Source organism: Pieris napi, chromosome 10 (genome assembly GCF_905475465.1).
Source record: "Pieris napi chromosome 10, ilPieNapi1.2, whole genome shotgun sequence".
Classification (NCBI taxonomy): domain Eukaryota; kingdom Metazoa; phylum Arthropoda; class Insecta; order Lepidoptera; family Pieridae; genus Pieris; species Pieris napi.
The window spans coordinates 5,335,492-5,351,027 of record NC_062243.1 but is presented as its reverse complement, the minus strand read 5'-3'; the positions used below and the strand labels follow the sequence as shown (position 1 = coordinate 5,351,027).

At 33.1% G+C, this 15,536-nt stretch overlaps 2 protein-coding genes across 4 annotated transcripts in view; one reads left to right on the top strand and one right to left on the bottom strand.

The window, feature by feature from the left end:
- The first annotated feature begins 750 nt into the window (after positions 1-750).
- Positions 751-13,152, top strand: LOC125052910 (probable phosphoserine aminotransferase). Its single transcript, XM_047653991.1, has 8 exons — positions 751-909; positions 974-1,104; positions 7,246-7,361; positions 8,195-8,356; positions 9,110-9,204; positions 10,483-10,652; positions 11,039-11,305; positions 12,574-13,152. The coding sequence occupies exons 1-8, from the start codon at positions 859-861 to the stop codon at positions 12,677-12,679; spliced, it is 1,098 nt and encodes a 365-aa protein (XP_047509947.1). The 5' UTR covers positions 751-858; the 3' UTR covers positions 12,680-13,152.
- A 243-nt stretch (positions 13,153-13,395) lies between these two features.
- LOC125052907 overlaps positions 13,396-15,536 on the bottom strand; it is a 64,363-nt gene continuing 62,222 nt past the window's right edge. For 2 of the 3 annotated variants that reach the window (XM_047653984.1, XM_047653986.1), the window contains 2 exons: positions 14,839-15,164; positions 13,396-14,263 (listed from right to left, as the gene is read on the bottom strand). In XM_047653984.1, coding sequence (XP_047509940.1) covers positions 14,232-14,263; positions 14,839-15,164 — 358 coding nt within the window. In that variant the 3' untranslated portion in view covers positions 13,396-14,231. The remainder of the gene's footprint in view (positions 14,264-14,838; positions 15,165-15,536) is intronic. The other variant, XM_047653985.1, reaches the window with a different exon arrangement.

Sequence of the window (15,536 nt, the reverse complement as noted above, 5' to 3'; positions counted from 1 at the left end):
TTTTGCAAAAAACAGGCACCTAAGAAAATTTACGTTCTAAGGTCGATTTCAGTTAATTAAATCAAATTTAATTGTCTGACTATCTAAACTTATACCTAATCGTGTAAATTCACGCGTGAAGTGAATTCTGGCATTTTTAAAATTAATTTTTGATGAATCTTTAAAACCGATGTACACTGTTTATATATATATTAAACTAATATGAACTATAAATCTTTTATTTCTATATTAGCGTAGATTTATCAAGACAGCGATTTCGCAAATGAGTCAACGCTATGTCGATATTCTGTATTCCAGAGAAAACCAGTTACCAAAACATGCTTGACTTGTTTCCCGTAAACACTATTTGAAGGTACATAAACAGACCAGAAACAATAATAATTTGTTGATTATTAGGAAAATATTAGTCCCTTAGAGGAGTCTCAGCCAAAGTATGTACTACATTTATCTCTTTTCGCAAATGTGTTGAAACGGTGAAGTATTATAATTTAAACGGAGTGTGTGTATATTGGCTGATCCGTTTTTATGTATCATGAGGTATCTATCAAATAATTATAAATTAAAATTTCACTAATAAAAAAAAATCTATTACAAAAGTAGAATTGAGATAAAACTGCGCAAGCGGTTCGGAATGAACAAGTTTTATCTGGTTAAAATACTAGATAGTTGAACAACAGTATTGTAAACAATTAATCTTTGGTATTACGATAATATTTCGATAAAATTTGCGAGACAAAATTAATAACATTCCTCGACGGCTTTAGTATCACAATAATTGAGAGTCATTCGCTAATTCGCTATACATTTATTCAGTTGCCTTGTGTGATCGAACGTGAATAGTTGTGTCAATAAAATAAAATGCCAAAAATACACAATTTTGGTGCCGGCCCGGCAAAATTGCCTGAGGAAGTAAGTAAATATGAAACATTGCTTTCTAATACAATATATGTTTTCTAAAATAATATATTTATAGGTGTATGAAATTATAAGGGACGAGTTAACGAACTTTAAAGGAACTGGAATTAGTTTAATGGAAACAAGCCACAGGACACCTACTTATTTGAAGTTTAACACCGAAGTTCAGGATATTGTAAGAAGACTTCTGTAAGTATTATCGTATTATTTATCTTAGCTTGCTTATCGGAATATTTTTTATCAGTATCATGACGTAATATACGAATCTATTTACGTATATTAAATATTCTTAAAATTAATACCTACCGGTTTAACCACCTGATTTGTATAAGATTTCATTTGTTTTTACCGCGTATAAAATTTAGGTTAAGGTTATGTTTTATACAATGATAAGACCTTTCGTTTTCTTAATGGGGCTGTGTATTATGAAATATTTAATTATATTTTAGAAGTGAGCTATTAAAGCCATCTGAAGAGTGGTACTATGATTGAAAAAAAAGTTGTTAAGTAACCTTTCCTTGTTACTATTACTTATTATGTAGTTTTATCCTCGTAGGATAATGTTCTATGATGAACTTAGTGAATTTTTCCTGTGAGGATGTTTTGCTTGCAATTCGCACAATCATACCATTTTGTCTTTAGATATTTTAAATGCAAAATGATATTGATTTCGTATTTTTATTTGTAAAGTAATTAATAATATCAGTGGTCAGTGATTTGTCACCGAGACCGGTCGTTACCTGCGCGCGCTAGTGAATTATTTTTCCACGAGTGCAATTACCTTCCTACCCTCACTGTGATAGTGACTAATTATTATGGAATCGTTTTTGTGTGTTTTATATAAGTGATAACTTCGCTACTTGCCAATTGTTTCTGATTACAGGAACAAAATGAACCCCCAATCGTTAGTCAATAACCCTAGTTATGCTACTGTCACCCAAAATACCATGTTCCCTAAAAAAGATCAAGCAATTGTCATCGATGCTTTAGAAAACGTTCAAATCAAAGATTATGCCCAAGCTTTAGGAAGAATCATAGACCCATCCCAAATCCGATTTTTATCAAGAATATCAAACAACAGAATTTGTATTTACGTTTCTTCAAAGGTAATCGCTGATGAGATCATTGACAAAAAAAAATTTGTTACGATCCAAAACCACAAACTACCCATCCGACCGCTGATCAGCAGAAACAGACGTATCATAATATCGAATGTTTGTCCCATTATACCGCACATCGATATTGAAAAGAAGCTGTTAGAAATGAATATCACACCGCAGTCTCCCATCTCTTTCCTGCGTGCTGGTTTCAATGAAACAGGCTATAATCACATTCTAAGCTTCCGAAGACAAGTTTACGTAACTCCCGAAGATTTCACCCGACTTCCAGAAAAACTATCTATTGATTTTGAAGAAACAAATTACTGGATCTATTTCTCATCAGATACTATGACATGTTTCATATGTAAAAAAGACGGTCACGTAGCCTCTAAATGCCCGGATAATAGTAACGACTCAAATGTTGTCAACGAAAAAACACTACGGGATACTACGGAGACACCAATTTTCAAGCGGCCACACCCTCCCACTGAATCTTCGACTACAACTGATTTCATGGAGTCTGAAACAACAAGAGAAAAAAACCTAACTAGCAACGAAAATAGTGATGAGGACTTCGATGATAAATCTTCCCAGTCCAGCTTAGATGAAGTACACATATCCAAGAGTGTAAAAAAACTTAAAACATCGCCTCATAGCGATCTTGAATCGATCGACTGGGATCACGTTGAAAAGTTTACAACCAATTCAGGTAAAGAGTACCCACTATCTGGAAAACAAGTCAAAGATTTTCTCACTCACACATATCGGGTTAAGGATATATCGAAAATAACTTACAGCTATACAGAAGACATTAGTGCCTTAATTGAAATGTTTTCTGACTTAATACCGATCATATCATATCGTAGTGTTAAGAACAGACTTTCTCGTATTATAGGTAAACTTAAGCTCTTAGCTATTAAGAAAAATCCCAATTTAATTAAATAAGTTACTTTTAAGTCAATACTATTTACATAATATATTTATTTTTTGTGTGTTTTGATGGTCTCGACCATCGGATTCAAACTTAATATTATTCAATGGAATTGTCAAAGTCTTATACCAAAGTTAAGTGAATTGGACGTATATCTACATTATCAAAAGGTACATATATGCATTCTTTCTGAAACTTGGCTGCAATGCGATCACCAAATTAATTTAGCAGGTTACTCTGTCTTTAGAAAGGATCGAGCAGATGGATATGCAGGCTTAGCTATCCTGGTCCATACATCTATAAACTGTAGTCTCAAACTTCTCCCAAGTAATTTTAATAATATTGACGTCTTGTGCCTTGAAATCCTTAATAGCAATAAACTTCAACATATCATAGGGGTCTATTCTCCTACAAATGTCACAGTTAGCGTTGGAGAATACCAGGAGCTTTTTAGTCACTTTTCTGAGAAAACTCTAATAGTCGGAGATTTCAATGCTCATCACATGGCTTGGTCATATACTACTGACACAAGAGGTAGGCTTTTATCGAACGCTAGCATATCACATAATTACGTATTTCTTAACAATGGAGACTTTACCCGTTGCGCTAAGCATAATGATAGTATGATATGCACATCACCTGATGTCTCCTTTTGTAGTGCCGATCTCTCACTAGACTTTGAGTGGAGCGTCACTAACGAATCTCTTGGCAGTGATCACCTCATTATTTCTATTAAAACGTTAGACAGTACCCAAAATAGCCCCGAATTAAAAAGGAACATCAAAAAGGCCAACTGGATAGATTACACTCAACACATAGAATCTGCATGTGAGGGATTAGATTACGGAGATAACGTTCAATATAACTACGATAAACTTATTGAGGTTATTGAAGAAAGTGCTAATAAAAACATCCCATATATTAAAACCGGTTTTAACCCTAAAAAATTCAAACCTAAACCTTGGTGGAATCCTGATTTATCGAAGGCAGTAGCTGAGAGACGATTATCTCTTAAAAAATTTAGGAAACTACGATCGGTCGAAAACTATTTAATTTACAAGGAAAAAGTAATTATTGCTAGAAAACTAATTAAACTTGCCAAAAGGAATTCCTGGCAACAGTTTTGTGATAACATAGATTACAGTACGCCCAGTTATGAGGTTTGGAGGAAACTCAGATGGATTAAAGGTTACCGAAGCCCAAAGCATTACTTACCAGAAAATACCGCAGTCTCCTTTTTAACAGAACTCACTCCTGACAGTGTTTCCATTCAGCCCCTAGATCCCAATATTGATGGTTTAAGTCCTTTTTTTTTTACTCTTACAGAACTTATCTTGACTCTTAAAAGAGTAGATACTTCGGCAGGTTTAGATAACATTACTTATTCTATGATTAACCATTTGCCGGATAACGCGAAGGAATATCTCTTGCACATATTTAACACTATTTATAAAACAGGTGAGATACCAGAGCAGTGGCGTAGGATCAAACTTATTGCCATACTTAAGAGAAACACTGATAAGTATCGTCCTATCTCACTCATCAACTGCCTTTGTAAGACCTTTAATTTAATGATAGCTCGTCGGCTTGAGCATCATTTCGAAAGCAAAAAATTATTTAATAATAGCACTTTGGGTTTCCGACGTGGACTTTCTTGTCAAGACAATCTTAGTAGGTTTATTGTAGACACAGAAACGGCTTTTATACACAAGGAATACGTTTTGTGCGCTTACGGAGACATTAGTAACGCTTATAACAATGTGGCAATTGAACCTCTTATAACCTCATTAGCTGAATTTGATGTCGATCCGTTCATATTTAGATACATTAGAGAATTTTTAAAAGAAAGAGTTTTGATATATAGGCTTGGGGATGGTACAGAAATAACTAGAATAAGCAGACAAGGTTTAGCTCAAGGTGACCCAATGTCACCTATTTTATTCAATATAGTGACAATTAAATTGTGCAACTCACTCGTTAAGACAGTTAAGGTCTCACAATATGCCGACGACTTCGCTTTATACTGTATTAATCAAAATATTAATTTTTGTGCTAGTATCATTCAATCAAGTCTTAACACTTTTATGACAATGTTACAGGAAATTGGATTAGAAATATCTCTCTCAAAGACTAAAGTATGCATCTTTACTAGAAAATATAAAGTGCCTTTTATTAGTTTACGAATAAATAACACTGAAATTGAGTTTACAAATTGTACAAAGTTCTTAGGTGTTTGGGTGGACAGCCGCCTGAACTGGACCCGCCATGTTTTAGAAACTGCCCAAAAATGTGTTGCATATGTTAATATCCTTAGTTGCATAAGTAGTTCAAAGTGGGGTGTCCATCCAACTCACTTAAGAAGATTATATTTGTCTCTGGTACGATCCCGACTAGATTATGGATGCATTAATTACGGTAACGCCAACTCTAGGCTTCTCCAGAGGTTGGACGTAATTCAAAACCAATGTCTTCGCCTTTGTGGAAGTTTTATTCGGGACACGCCAATTTTTGCCATGGAAAGCGAACTTTGTATTCCACCCCTATATCTGAGACGATCATATTTAAGTGACAAATATTTTCTGAAACTTTCTTGCAGATCATCTGACCAATTGAAAAATCAATTGGAAACATTAGACAACGATTTAAATTCGGGTCCTAGATATTGGCGCAAAGACCAAATTCCACTTCTGCTTGAGAGTTTCAGAAAGTTTTCCAACTTGGCTATGTCACAATTTGAGATTTTGCCCCAATTTTTGCTTTCATTTGATGTTAAATCATTCCCCTGGGATAATATCATATTACATAGAATTAACACTATTAATGAATCGAAAGCTAAACTACCCATTAACGATCTTAAGAAACGTACCGAAGATATGATAGATGTTCAGTTCTCGGACTATATTAAAATTTACACTGATGGATCCAAAACAAGAGACGGCTCAGGTTGCGCGTTTTACGATGAGGCTACAGATTTTGGGGCAAAATTTCTTATTGAAAATCCAAGTATACCTGTAATGGGAGTTGAACTGACTGCAATTAATGAAGCAATACATTACATAGAGTCGACACCATACCATAAAATAGTTATTTTTACAGACTCAAGAAGCAGTTTACAACATTTGTTAGGATGTGCTAAGGGCGGTAGTGTCGGTAGAAACGAAGCTTACCTTATTATTAAATGTATCTATAAATTGATACGTAACGGGGTTGAAGTTCGTCTACAATGGATTCCTTCACATGTGGGTGTCAGGGGTAACGAGTTTGTGGACTCTCTTGCATCCAAAGCTCTACAGACCGGCATACCTCTCGACATCGTACCGCACTACATTGATCATCTCCCAAAAATTAAAAATCACAATTTTATGAAATTTAAATCTTATTTTAATGAATGCTCTCAGGACAAAGGCATCTGGTACAGGACCATTGTGGACGAACCTCCACGCGAGCCTTGGTTTTACTCAAGAGTTCTCAATAGAAATGATTTAGTTATTTGCTTCCGAACCCGTACTTACCACATGCCACTTAACAAGTTTAATTTTATTATGAAAAAAAGAGACGATCCAAATTGTACACGATGTGAGAGAGAAGAGGACCTCCTACATTTAGTTCTCGAGTGTAAAATCAATGAAAAAGCTAGGTTGGATTTCTTAAAGGAATCTCGATGTTCTACTGGCGACTTTCTCTTCTTTCTCCATCAAATATTAAGTTCAGGGTTCACTGCTGATTTTAGTGACAGATTTATTAGTTATATTATAGAGTCATTGAACCTTAGATCTGAATACTATAAAAATGCTCGTTAATTAGTAAACTGTTAGAGTAATACCTTTGTCAACGTTCTTATATTTTTAAGCCGCCTTAATCATTAGATGTATGGCTTATAAAATAAATAAGATTAAAAAAAAAAAAAAAAAATTAATAATATCATTTGTTTATATTTACGATGATTTAAAAAGAATTGTTTAACCTATTCTAAAATATATCGATTTTCAGATCAATTATGTTCGGAAAATCTCTTGAACGAACCTAAGTTCACAGTTTTAAATTAAAATGCATTAATTAAGTATAACAGTAATTATCGTATTCCGAAGGCTTCTGAATTGTAAATCGTGGGGATAATATAAAGAAACTAAACGCATGCAGATAAATTCTATACTATTTCAACTTTAATAGAAAACAGATTTTTTAAATGTAATAGGAGGCAAACGGGCAGGAGGCTCACCTGATGTTAAGTGCCAGAAGGCTCGCAAGTGCGTTGCCGGCCTGTTAAGGATAAAAATTTTGAGATATCTTTTTCCATAGAAATGTACCAGCCAACTACAAGATATTATTGTTGGCGGGAGGTGGACAAGGCCAGTTCGCGGCTGTACCTCTCAACTTGATATCGAGAACTGGGACGGCTGATTACGTGGTCACAGGTATATTGATATTTATTAAATCGTTATACTACAGTCAAACCCATGTTTGTGACACCTGGGTAAGCGAGAAAACTCTATTAATGAGAGTATTTATCGGGTTCCGTCATTTAGCCTTCCTAAAACATCTATAAGTCCCAAACATGAAACCTGTATAAGTAACAGTCATTTTTCAAGCGTGAACCTCTATAAGTGAGATTGGTACTTGCCTGTACCTCTATAAGTGAGATTGGTACTTGCCTATACCTCTACGTGACAGTTAAACGCATTTAACATTTGCCATTTATGACTCATTCTTAAATTTCGAGGGACTGTTATTTAATTCAAACCAAATGAGCGTCTGTTATTATTTTCTATAGTTTTATAGACCTGTATATGTGAAACAGACCCCTTCTATAACTCTGTAATCAAAAACGTGATGTGAGAAACCTCTATAAGAGAAAAAGAGGTCGCGGTCCCTTGAGCTCGCACTTATCGAATTTTGACTGTATAGTGTATACGTTACATACTTATTTTTTTGCTGTCTAAATTAGCACTAGAAATTTGCTTAGATCTTATATGTCGTGTTTTGGGATGATCAATATTAATACAGATTATGTATATATATGTGTTTGTTTTTATTAATAATAATCATGCTTTATTTGCATGAAAATGATATAGGTACCATGTTACATACGTAGATCGCGTATTCTGGCAGTCATAATGGCTTGCAAATTTCTCTTAGATAATTTGGTTAAAATATAAATTACGTACTAAATTTGTCGAGTCGAGTTATGCTATAGACTACTTATCAGTCTAATCCAGATTACTAAAGATAAAAAAAAAATTGTCTGCAGGTGCCTGGTCAGCGTTAGCAGCCAAAGAAGCGAAGAAATATGGCAAAGTCAATATGGTTGTGCCAGCTACAGACAAATATACAGGGATCCCTGACCAGTCTACATGGAACCTTGATCCCAATGCATCATATGTCCATATTTGTGGAAACGAAACTATCCATGGTAAGAGCCTTAACAGTATGTTATAATATTAGCTAGCTAGCTAGTATTGTGAAGCAGAACTGGTAGTGAAACATTAGCACGAACTATTCCATATCGTATAGGTCAATAATATTTTCTGTTTTTGACGGTTTGTAATTTATCATAGACATTATTACTAACGAAACACACACAAAATAATAATAATAACCAAAAAAGAAAAATAAGAAAAAAGTATGGAAAGAAAAAAAAGGAATAAGGTACATTTTAAGTGTGTAATGTGTGTGTGTTGTGGTTGTAATTAGTGCCTGTGCGCTTGAACCCCACGGCCCAAGAGTCTCTACTTCAAAGGAAACCAAATCATAGTTGTAGGATTAAAACTTTTATAATAGTTGAGGCGTTTATTATTTTCCGCCTGCTCTGCGGTCGCGCAAAAAATGTAGAGTAAAAAATTAGTTAAAATAATTAATTTAAGTAATTTATTCAGTCATGATTTTGTTTCGATATTTCTGTTTTGCTTAACACAATTCAAGTTTTTCATACAACATATCTATCAGGGCACTGATGAAGCAATACCAAGTTTTACCGATGGCCCATTCAATATTACTGAATCACTAATGAATTATAGTTTATGAATTAGAGCTACTAGCTAGAGTGTTCATTTAGTTGTATCTGCGTTCATTCAAACTATTTACATACTATAATAAAGCACTGAGGATGATTAAATTATAAGTTAAAAAACTAACATTATTTTCCATTCATCTGTATTTTTTTCAGGTGTTGAATTCGATTATATCCCTGATACAAAGGGAGTACCTTTAGTCGCTGACATGTCGTCAAACTTTATGTCAAAGAAATTGGATGTTTCTAAGGTAAAATTTTCCTTTTTCCAAAAATTCTAAAAAGTGCCATCATATATTATATCGCTTGCCCCGGAGAACAAAGTCGTAAAGTACTATTACGACTGGACGGTGTAGTATAACTGTATTTTTTTTAGCATTTTTGCAAAAAAAAACATTATAAAAAAAAATTCAAGATGTCTATATTCTATAGAAATTATTTTGTGCACAATATTAGTAATACACCTTTACCTGATTTTACTTTCCTAAAATAGATCGAAACAATTATAATGATAATTTCCGTTTAGATTATCCTTGTTTGTTTTGTTGTTATTTAGATTTTCTACAAATTACTCATAAAAGTTAATTCGACAATTTAAAAACAAATAAAGAGTGGTAATAATATCTCAGTTTCACCATGGTTATACATTTTCCGTGAAAATAATGGTAATGAATTATTACGTTCTAGATATAAATCTTGCTTTCCTTTGATATATTTATTTGTATATGTACTTAGTATCCTAGTCGTAAACTTCTATTATTTTTCCTGAAAAAAATTGATTTTGCTTATACGACTTTGCTTCCCGGGGAAAGCGATATGACTTAATATTTATTTCCAATTAAAGATAGGTTTCAGAACTAATTGCAAAGTATAACAATAGAAAATATATTGCATATAATTACTCGTTGATCGGCATGGTTCCATGTTAACACTAAAATATTCTATACCTACAACAGTAGTAGGTACTTTTTCTTGTTAAAAGATTGTAGTTTATGTATGTCACGCAACAGGCATGATAGCTAAACAATATGTTATTGTTATTAGACTTTCGATATCTAACACGATAAGGTTATTGATTCCATTATAACAATAATTCTAGCTATAATATCTTAATAAATACGCTATCATTTTTTTTTATTAAAATATTACTGAATTTATTGTTACTGAAATTTTTACTGTATTAAAAATTCAGGTTAGGCCGATATTTTGTTTTTATAGTAAGATAATTATGTTAACATTTAAAATATTTATGAATTTTTCTGCGTCGACAACCATTATCACTGTCCGGAGTCGCCAAATTCATATTAATCCTTGTGTATGCAGTACGAAACTGTGACCGTTTGTGTTGTGAAGACGTCCTTTTCTTCTTTTTTAAAAATTTGTAGAACTTTAAATTTATTATTTAATTTAAACTATTCTAACAAAAGTAAGCCAGAATTGGATTTATATTATGTGGAATGGGTCGCTAAAAATATATGAAATGCCTAGGATTACTTTCTTTTGTTTCACAAGTTTTTATCGGATTTTAGTTTGGAGTAATATATGGCGGTGCCCAAAAGAACATTGGTACATCTGGTGTAGCCCTGGTCATCGTCAGAGAGGACCTTCTGAACCAGGCTCTGCCCATTTGTCCAATTATTTTGGACTGGACTGCCAACGCAAAGGCCGATTCTATCCTTAACACACCACCTATGTTCGCGTAAGTTTTTAAATAAATATTTTTTATTCATCCCAATTATAGAACTACTTTATAAGCTTAAAATTTAAAAAATCTCATAATTTTTAATTGTAATATATTTCAAAGTTTACTGACTGACTTCGTAAAAGCTTTAGATTAATACTTGAAATAAGGCGAATTAATTATTTATACTCATAATCGAATCGCAGTTTATTATCATATATTTGATATTAAAAATAAAAATATTTTTTTATTTTGTTAAAAAACATTAACTGAATTGAGTATTTTGCCTTTATTACCCTAGTGCCTAGCGTGAAAATAAATAATAATTCTTTCACTATTTAGGTCAGATTAGTTTTCGAATAACAACTATTTTATTTAAAATGAAAAAAAAATCTTGATTGCAGTATATACGTAATGGGAAAATGTTTAGAATGGATCGAAAGGAAAGGAGGTCTTGATAAAATGGCTGAATTGGCAAACAAAAAGGCGTCACTAATTTATGACCTAATCGAGCAATCGAACGGCTTCTACTATGCCCCAGTTGCCAAAGACGCTAGGAGTAAAATGAACATTCCATTCAGAGTTGGCTCAGCTGGTGGTGACGAAGCTTTGGAGAAAGAGTTCTTGAAGGGTGCAGAGGCGTTGGGACTTATACAATTGAAGGGACATAGGTAAGAATTTGTCAAAGTATGTATATTAATTGTCATGGCGTTTGGTAAATTTTGTTACTACATAAATCGACTTGTGTGATATAATAATTTTTAAAACATATATATTTAATTTTGTTATCAGTGGCTGTTTTCTGCCTTTACAAGATTTCCTATCTGTTTGTGATAACATTTGTTGCTAACAGGTAATTCGTACTGGCTGAATTTTGACTAGTGGAAAATTTACATAAAATTTTTAGTTTCTTAAACTATTCCACTCATAGGTTCTGTTGTTATTTCTTTCTATTGTGATGGGTTTGCCCTGCCTTTGTTAAAATTCGTAGGATATCATCCAAATCCAAACAATAAATATTTAATGACAATTGCTATTATTACCATCACATCGCGGATATCGTAATGTGGTAATAATAAATGCGAAAATTACGCGAGTCATGTAATTTTTTTAAATATTATATAATAATATTTTTTACGACTTTGTGATGACATTATTTTTTTTATGCTGCATCATGATATTGTCAGCTTTTTTTAATGTCTAATGTTATCATAAACTCTGATAAATAGTTTAATGCCTTATAAAACGATTTTTTTGTATTTAATTTTATTTTTCAAATATTCCACAAGTTTTACCGTAATATACGGTCAATGTGATATCTTAACTTAACTTGTGTTGTAAAAGCCGTTGTGAGTACGTCTTTATTATTCTTTCCGGTTTAAAACACTGATTTAGATTTTTTTTGTAACCTACAAGGTCGGATTAACAGCTAGCTACCCATAATAATGATTATGATCGTGAAGAGAGAAAGGAGTAAAAGTTTCCTGTCAATTAACTTCTTTATGGGAGTAGTATGAAGAACAATCAATAATTTTAGTAAAAAATATTGGTTGTTTGTAAAGTAGGTTTACGATCGAGATGTTTACGTGATATAAGTTTTTGGGAAGTAAGGAATTAATGAAGATAACAAATCTCCATTCGTTTGTATGCCGATAGAGTGAGAGAGACGGAAGATCGGTCCACTCACTCGAACGCTATGCCAGCCTCCGCTCGTGAGGATTCCGCGTGACAAGTTTCACGGAATGACTGGCAGCGCTCGAGATGAGACGGGAGATCGGTCCGTCTCTCTCTCGTTATACCTGCGATCGCGCTCGTGAGGTTTTGGTGTGACACAAGTTTCTGAACATGTCACCCGACTAAAACGATTTTAAAGACGTTATCACGTCAAAATAGCACTCAATTAGACATTCGTAGTTTTCACCAAAACATTTTTTAACAGGAGCGTGGGCGGTATTCGGGCTTCGATATACAACGCCGTGACTGTGGACGAGGTGGAAGATCTGGTCAAATACATGAAGGAGTTTTACGAGAAGCACGCCAAGTAAACCAGTCAAAACTTTTTAACTGTCATTTTGACAGTTGTCAAAACAGTGTCTATTGGCGGTCCTTTTGCCCCGTTTATAAAACTATAGTGATTGGATATTGTTTACATAGGAATTGTGTGATATTATAATTGGAATTAAATGTGATTCAAACGATAAATAATCAGATACTCGTAAACAAAATGAATACTAAAGTACTATTTTATTTTGGATATTTTAGCTAACTACTTCATTTGATACTATTAAGTCTATAATATTATGTAGAAATAACCAACACAAAAAACATAGTCCAAAAATAAATATAGTAATAATATCCCATTGATTTATTATCAAATGTCTTGATCTTGGTTATTGTGTTTGAGGAATTTTGTATATGCAAGGTGAACTGTTATTTGACCATTTTTTTTCTCTTTATGTGTAGAAATAAAATAATATATAAAAATGAATATAATATGTATATTGTTGTTTCAAATTGGTTGTTATAAAATAAAGAAATTAATGCTTATTCTGATATATACCTAAGTTAAATACGCAAACCGGTAATATATTAATAATATTTCTTTATAAATTGTGGTTCTATTAAAATTACCGTCTATTACTATAATCCAAGATTTCAGTTATATATCAGCATTATCGTTATTTTATATCTTTTAGATAAGCTATGTCACGTGTTAAATACTTTTATATTTGTTGAAAAAATTGTAATAAAAATAAACACATTGAAATATATATTTATTTTATTTTTGTTAACTGTTATTTACTAACGTGGTAATTGTGATACAATGTGATGGAATACAGACCACTAAAACATGATGAGTATTAAATATGATGTCCAAAGAGAAGGCGGGAAATATATCGTTGTCAATAGGTAGAAGATACAGAAAATAATAATTAATCTACAGTAAAGTATTCATGTTTGTAACTAAGACTATACAACCATTTATACAAACACGCTGCAAACACTAAGTCCACATTACAAAAATAAAATTTCTTAAAATACAATTAGTATTACAATAATTCGATGTACAAAACCTACAAATGAATGGTCGGTATTAGACCATTATAAATATACAAATATATTTACACAATGTAAAAATCAATCTTCATTAGAATGTCACATCCGCCCCGTCATTGATATGGCATTATACGCCTAAAATATTTGAGCATTCGATCGAAATTCGAACATCAACACATTCACTGTTTTTGTAATTTGAAACACATATTTGTGACGGTCTCTAGAATAATATTTGGTGGGGTCAAACAGTGAGTGTGTTAATACACATTGCTTATTAAAAATTAAAACTAATTATAAAGCTAGCAGAGTACAAAATTCTACATTGCCTCGACAATTTTCATAGATATAGCCCATTATAAGTTTATTTACAGTCATAACGCAGAATAATGAAATAGAAATGCAAAGCACCAAAGGTGTATTTAATAGGAAAGCGGAGGTATGTGTGGGAAACACTGGAGTGGTATATCTATTAAAATTGTTCGAGGAGAATCAACTATTATTATGTAAGTTTGACCAGAATACACCGCAGTCCGTCGCTGTTTACTGACCCTCACTGTCACTGTCGCTCTTATCTGTGGATAAATTGCATCATTTGTTTTTAATGATGTAACGATATTGTTGATAAATTAATCAATGTCGTAATATTGAGGTCAAAACTGACGAATTCAGACAATGACGAAACAGACCAACTATTTTTCGGTTATTCATGATTATTTTAACAAACTTTTTGGCAAAAAAGATTACATTTCACCAATTTAAAATGGGGACAGTATCTTTGTGCCCGTCTCTCCAATGCTATGTACAAAAATCCAGCAAAATTGGTTCAGCTGTGTGAGAGATAAGTGCGGTTGGAACAAGTAGCACATTCCACTAAATCAACCAGTAAATAACGTTCGAATTCCATATTAAAAACACAAGTAATTGCGCGTAGATTTAATTTAAGTTTATCGTAGATTTTTTAAAGCATATCAGTTTACGACTGGTAGAAAATACGTGATGTTTTGAATATAGAACCCGTTCGCAAGTGACGTACTAAGCTGAATATCTCGTCTAGTGAACTGATCCAAGAACTAGAGCAAGCAACTATAAACTAAAGTGTAACGCTGCGAATGTGTCTAATATGTGCATCGGTGCTCCAAATACTGACCTTTCTTACCAGGGTATGCGTGCCTTTTTAATCTGTCATAGAGATCCTCCTTTGTCCCATAGATGCTGGCGTTGGACCGCGCTAGGCTATTCATCTTCCCATTCATCCCGTTGTGTAAGCTCTCTTTCATATATGTCTCGTTGTAGAAATTGGGCATTTCCCAACCATCTTCTTCGTCGTCATAGTAATGTGCGTATGTGGAGTGGTGAGATGGAGCGATTGATTCCGCGTACGGCGTATGCGCACCGTAGTAGAAGTTCACTTGGGAACCATTTTGGTCAATAGCTGGTGTTAATGTTTTCTTTGGTTCGCGTTTCTTGGACGATCTGCAGATAGGAGTTTATTTTATACACGTAATATAGACAATTTTTTGTTTTCCTGTAGGAATTAGTTTAAAGAAATTTATTGTGATGGTTCTTCTAGGAGATTGAACTTAACGAACTGGATTTATGTTCTTCCAAGAACTCTCACATTTTATAAAACTAGAAAGCAATCAGGAAACTTAAACAGTTACGAAGCAACCTTATTGCTAACAAGTGATTTCTTGCAAGCAGGTTTCTCTTTCAAGAAACGATAATTAAGATAATTAAGTGCAATAAGTAGAAACATACTCCATAAATTATTTGTCAAAAATCAGGGGCTTGAGGCAAATTCACTTTTCGACAGGCGAGACCCACGATCGCCAAACGATTTTGTAT

What these genes read in the sequence shown, in the direction of transcription:
- LOC125052910 (XM_047653991.1), top strand. Translation starts at nt 859, where the DNA reads ATGCCAAAAATACACAATTTTGGTGCCGGCCCGGCAAAATTGCCTGAG. An exon ending in TGGAAACGAAACTATCCATG is followed by an intron (nt 8,357 to 9,109) that starts GTAAGAGCCTTA and finishes TATTTTTTTCAG; the next exon opens with GTGTTGAATTCGATTATATC. An exon ending in AGAAATTGGATGTTTCTAAG is followed by an intron (nt 9,205 to 10,482) that starts GTAAAATTTTCC and finishes ATCGGATTTTAG; the next exon opens with TTTGGAGTAATATATGGCGG.